This window comes from Lepidothrix coronata, unplaced genomic scaffold, assembly GCF_001604755.1.
Source record: "Lepidothrix coronata isolate B3197 unplaced genomic scaffold, Lepidothrix_coronata-1.0 Scaffold285, whole genome shotgun sequence".
Lineage (NCBI taxonomy): Eukaryota > Metazoa > Chordata > Aves > Passeriformes > Pipridae > Lepidothrix > Lepidothrix coronata.
Window position 1 is genome coordinate 569,325 of NW_016690465.1, and position 5,898 is coordinate 575,222.

The 5,898-nt window shown below is 56.9% G+C and overlaps 1 protein-coding gene across 2 annotated transcripts in view; it reads right to left on the reverse strand.

Annotated features, from left to right (window-relative positions):
* The window catches only part of KLHL18 (kelch like family member 18), a 15,713-nt gene extending 10,853 nt beyond the window's left edge, over positions 1-4,860 (reverse strand). For both annotated transcript variants that reach the window (XM_017836861.1, XM_017836862.1), the window contains exon 1: positions 4,675-4,860. In XM_017836861.1, coding sequence (XP_017692350.1) covers positions 4,675-4,818 — 144 coding nt within the window. In that variant the 5' untranslated portion in view covers positions 4,819-4,860. The remainder of the gene's footprint in view (positions 1-4,674) is intronic.
* Positions 4,861-5,898: the final 1,038 nt, after the last annotated feature.

Sequence of the window (5,898 nt, forward strand, 5' to 3'; positions counted from 1 at the left end):
GGGAACAAGGGACAGGATGAGAGGGAACGGCCTCAGGCTGTGCCAGGGGAGGGTCAGGTGGGATATTGGGAAAATAATTTCATGGAAAGGGTTGGAACACATTGGCACAGCTGCCCAGGGCAGAGGTGGAGTCCCCACCCCTGGAGGGATTTCAAAGCCCTGTGGATGTGGCACTTGGGGACATGGGCAGTGGTGGCCTTGGCAGTGCTGGGGATGGTTGGACTTGCTGATCACAGAGGGCTTTTCCAACCTAACCCATTCCATGATTCCATGCTCCAAGTCCCAACACAACTGATGTCAGAGCTGTCCAAGGGCTGAGGGTTCCCCCACGCTCCAGTTCCAGGGATGCAGCGCCCTGAGCTCATCCCAAACAGCCTCATTATCCCTAACACACCTGGGCATTGCAAAAGCCAACATCCACAGTCATCCTGCAAGATTCCTGAGGGGATAATGAGAGCTGCACCATCCCTCATGTCCAGAGCACCACCCTTTTGGGTGGTCCTGCACCGGGAATGATCCCTGGGAGCAGCGACATCCACGGAGCTGCACCAGCAAAGAGCTTGGGAATATCTCCTGGTTGTGGACAAGACAAAACCTGGGATTCCTTTTTGGAACCTGCTCCTGTAAAGCCTGAGGGCCCTCAGGGAGATGGATAAATTGGGATCTCTGCTCCAAAGGCATCGTTATGTTCATTCCATCAGCACTGGGTGGCAAGTCCCAAAGGAACAACTCCATTTCTTGCTGCAGGCAAAGGACAAGTTTTTCCTGTAGAAAATGGGAAATACTTCCGAGGGTGAGCACACAGAATGTGTCCACTCGGCTCATCCTCGTGTCTTCTGCTTCCAGAGTGCTCCCTGTCTCTAGAGCCAAAGGATCTCCCTTCCCAGGACCAAATAAACACACTTTCCTACCTGATGGATTCAGGCTGGAATCACCCAAGTCTAAGGAGAAAGTGGGAAAGAGCTCATCCTCCTCCTGATATCACTCCAGGATGTTCTGTGTTACAGTGGATAATTTTAGCTCCCTTTTTTTTAAGGGAAAGGAAGCTGCTTCCCAGGAAAAAGGAACTTTGCAAGCATCCTTCCAGACCCCAGGAATCACAGAATTCCCTCCTGACACGTCTCCAAAGGAATGTGCTCCCGGACACCCCCACAGCACAAATGTTAACAAATTCCCGGGAACGGGGAGCCTTTCTCCAGGAAAATGGTGTAGGTGGAAGAAAGGCATCTATTGTTTTCCTGATGTCACCACCCCGCAGAGCTGAGGAGTCTGGAGTTTTTGGCAGCAAAGACCTCCAACGTTCCCCAAAATCATCTTCTCTCCGTGACGTTGGCACCGGAGTCACCGAGAGGCCAAAGCAGGAGGGGAGCTGTGTCCAACCCATCCCAGCACGGTTCTGCTGGGAGAGGTCATGGACTGCACCTGGATCAGGCAATTCCAGGCACAAATCCAGGCTGGATGGAGAATGAGAAGAGACCGGAGGGGAAGGGTTTGGGGGTGTTGGTGGATGAGAAGAGAAGGCTCCAGGGAGAGCTGAGAGCCCCTGGCAGGGCCTGAAGGGGCTCCAGGAGAGCTGGAGAGGGACTGGGGACAAGGGATGGAGGGACAGGACACAGGGAATGGCTTCCCACTGCCAGATGGGATACTGGGAGGGAATTCCTGGCTGTGAGGGTGGGGAGGCCCTGGCCTAGGTTGCCCAGAGAAGCTGTGGCTGCCCCTGGATCCCTGGAAGTGTCCAAGGCCGGGTTGCAGCAACCTGGACTAGGGGAAGGTGTCCCTGCCCATGGCAGGGGTGACACTGGATGATCTTTAAGGATCCCTTCCATTCCAAACCATCCCAGGATTCCATGATAATGTAACCAATGGCTTTGAAGCAGAAATCACATCCCCTCTGCACGTCCAACAAACCCAAATTCACAAGGAATTCCCTGCCAACTCAGAGGATCTGAAGGGCTTTGCTGAATCCCAGTCCCTCCATGTCCTCCAGGGACAGGGAGCATCCCGAGGGGATCAGCTCCAGCCCTGCTCCTGCAAGGACAGCAAAAAGACATTTCATGGAGTCCCAGAAGCAGAAACGCTTCCGGTTTCCATAAGGGAAGAGCTGATGGCAGCTCTTCCAACACATCCTGTCAGGATCCAAACCAGCTCCCAACTGCTGCATGACAAGACTGGAGTCAGATCCTTAACCTGCAGCTCTCCTGCCTTGCAGATCTCCCAGCTCCTCCAAGCAAACAGATATCCTCTCTCCTTCCGAGCTGGTTTTCCTGGAGGATCTCCCAGACACGCTCCAAGATCTGCGGAGCAGCCAAGCACTGGGAGGATGAAGGAGCTGCAATCAGGCAGGCAGCCCGAGCTGTCTGGAATTCCACTGATCCAGAGGTTCCTCCACTTCTGGGTCAGCTCTTGGGGGTTTGCTTTGGAAAACAGCCTGCTTTGGGAAAACTGGGATTAGAAGGGAAGAGAAGCCAAGAGGACTGTCACCTGTCAGTGACAGGCCTGCCCATGGAACAAATAATACAGCCTCTCCAGAGCTTGGAATTACTTCAGTTTTCCAGGCCTGGATTGTATTTTAAGAGACTTTTCTATTTGGTCTTGGAATTAGTCATGGAAAAATGGCATTGGAGCAGTTCAGGCCCGAAGGAGGAGCTGCAGCAACAAGAGGGGCTCCCGTTAACTCCACTCTCCAAGGATTTGGAAAGGCACAAACCTTCTCTCTTCCAACAGTTTGGCCAAGATTCCTGGAGGTGCCAGCCTGGCACTTGGACCTCCCTCCTCTGGCTCCGAGCAGGCAAGCAGGAGCAGGAGCTATAAATAGGATATTATTCATTTTATTCCCCCTAAATTTGTCAGCGAAGAACAGGATGAATATTCCTCGCCTGTTTGACCGTGGTGCATTCCACAGGATTCCAGCAGGATGTGTCCCCAGGGAGCACTTGTACCTTGGCCTGAGGCAGGGACAGCAAATCCCAGCAAACAGAGCTGCCCGGGCAGTTTCCATCCTGGCAGGATATTTGTCTTCCCAAAACAATCCTCGGGAAGAACACGGACACTGAGGGGCTTCTTCCCTGCCATGGAACAGGTCAGGATCTCCAGGTCAGGGAATAACATCCCTAACACCTCCAGGAGAGCTGGAGAGGGAGCTGGGACAAGGGATGGAGGGACAGGACAAGGGGGAATGGCTTCCCACTGCCAGAGGGCAGGGTTAGGTGGGATATTGGGAAGGAATTCCTGGCTGTGAGGGTGGGGAGGCCCTGGCACAGGTTGCCCAGAGAAGCTGTGGCTGCCCCTGGATCCCTGGAAGTGTCCAAGGCCAGGTTGGACAGGGCTTGGAGCAACCTGGGCTAGTGGGAGGTGTCCCTGCCCATGGCAGGGGGTGGCACTGGGTGATCCTTCAGGTCCCTTCCATCCCAAACCAGTCTGGGATTCACACCAATACACACTTTAATCCTAAAAAAAACCAGTGCTCTCCATCCCAAACCAGTTTTGCCACAGAATTCCCTCAGGTTCCAGCACAGGCTATCCCAAATACACTCTGCGGAAGGTACAACCACTTCCAAGGTGGATCACCACCCTCAGTCCCTCTTCCCAGCAGGCTACAGCTGATCCAGGGAGCAGCCCCCTATATCCATGGGGTGCTCCCTATCCCACATCCTGCCTCCATGACAGGCACAACCCTCTCCAGCTCCTCTCCCTGAAAAGTTTCAGGATGAGTAGGCTGGGAAGCACCTTCCCACTTAATTAAACTTCAGAGTTAATTCTGGAATGACTCAACATTGCTCCCACCCCACAGACTCCTCCGAGTTTGGAATCCTGAGGGATTCCAGCAACTCCTGCCCGGCTCTCCGAGCCCTCCCAGCCATTCCCTGCACAGCCAGGGACCCAATCCTGAGGATTTTGCACAGCTACGGATTATTTCTTTGATGTAGGAAAGGAATCTTCTCCCGTGGGTGGGAGCAGTTTGATCCATAAACCTGCACCAACCCCACCCACAGGCCCTCACAGACCCCCCCACCAGGGCTGGGGAGGTCCAAGACCCCTTGACACCCCACTGAGGGGGCTTGGGGGGGTCGTCTCAGCACCACCTCTCTCCACTGACAAATCCATGGGAAGGGGGGACCCTCAGCTCCCCTTCCTGCCCATCCAAGAGGGTCTCAGCCACCCCCTTATCCCCCACCAAAGGGGCTCCAGGGGACTCCAGCTGCCTCATTCCCTCTGGAAAAGAGGTTGGGAGGGTCCCTCAGTGCTCCCTCAGGGACTGGGGTCACCCCCCAGGTCCTCCCTGGGGTCTCCCCTTACAGGCTGGGGTCTTCCCTCGGGGGCCTGGGGGTTCCTCAAGTCCGTTCTCAGAGTCTGGGGTCCCCCCACAGGGGGACACAGGGGTCCCTCAGCTCCTTCTCAGGGGTCTGGGGGGTCCCTCAAGTGCCCCCTCAGAGGCCAGGGGGTCCCTCAGCTGCCCTTTCTGAGATTGGGGTCCCCCATCTCCCCCACAAAGGGCCAGGGGGTCCCTCAGCCCCCATCAGGGGCCGGGGGGATCCCCAGCTCCCTCTCAGGAGCCAGGTGGTCCCTCATCCCTCCCCTCAGGGACCAGGATCCCTCAGCCCCCCTCAGTTCCCCCCCAGTGACCGGGGGGTCCCTCACCTCTCACCCCTCGTGTCCCCCCCACACGTCCCGCACCTTGAGCGTCACATCGCAGAGCTTGCCCTGCCGCCGGATCTCGCCCATGACGCCGTAGCCGCGGCTGGGCAGGTCTCCCACCGAGAAATGCACCAGGTCCTCGGGGTCCAGCTCGGGCTCCGCCGCCGCCGCCGCCTCCAGCATCGTCCCGGCCGCTCCCGCCGCGCTTCGCCCCCGCCGTGCGCTGGCCCCGCCCGGCCGCCGTACCCGCTCCGCTTCCGGGACGGACCGGAAGCCGCCGTTGCCATGGAGAACAGGAAGTGGACGCTGCCATGGCGACACCGGACGCCACCTCGAGCCGGAGCCGGAGCCCAAGCCCGGGCAAGGGGATGACGAAGGAGTCGCCGTCTCGCTCCGCAAGGGTTAGTCGGTGCTGCTGGCTCCGGGAGAGCGGTCACACGGGCGGCATCAGCCCCCCAGGCATCGCTCTCCCCCTCACAGCATCCTCCCTTCTCCCCCCCCGGAACGGTTTGGGATGGAAGGGAGCTTAAAGATCATTTTTTCCACCCCGTGCCATGGGCAGGGACACCTGCCACTATCCCAGGTTGCTCCAACCTGGCCTGGGACACTTCCAGGGATGGGGCAGCCACAGCTTCCCTTGGAAAGTCCCAACCCTTCCAGACGGATTTTGCAGAAATTCCTGCCCAAATCTTGTCACTCGAGGTGTGGGAAGGGAACCTCTCACTTCCAAGGCTTTGGAGAGATCGCTCAATCCGTGTTTGGTGCAGCAAAACAGGATCAGTTGGTCCGTGTGTGTCCAGGTATTGTGTTTTTCCCATGGAATGGGGTCTGTGTTTCCCTGGCAGGAGGAGGTTGAGCAGCTGGAAAGACAACAAGGTTCTGCCTCCTCCTTCCAACAGGTAATCCCAGCTGGACACAGAATTCCAGGCTGGTTTGGGCTGGAAAGGACCTAAAGGATCATCTAATTCCAACCCCCTGCCAGGGGCAGGGACACCTTCCACTAGCCCAGGTTGTTCCAACCTGGCCTTGGACATTCCAGGGATGGGGCAGCCACAGCTTCTCTGGGCAATTCCCAACTCTTGGAGATGGATTTTGCCCAAAGTCCTGCCCACCTGAGCTGTTGGAAGGGGAACTTCTCAATTCCAAAGCCTTGGAGAGATGGCTGAATCCATGTTCAGTGTGGCAAAAGGGATCGGTTTTCCCGGGTCTCCAGGTGTGTTTTTCACATGGAATGGGGTCTGTTTTTCCCTGGCAGGAGGAAGA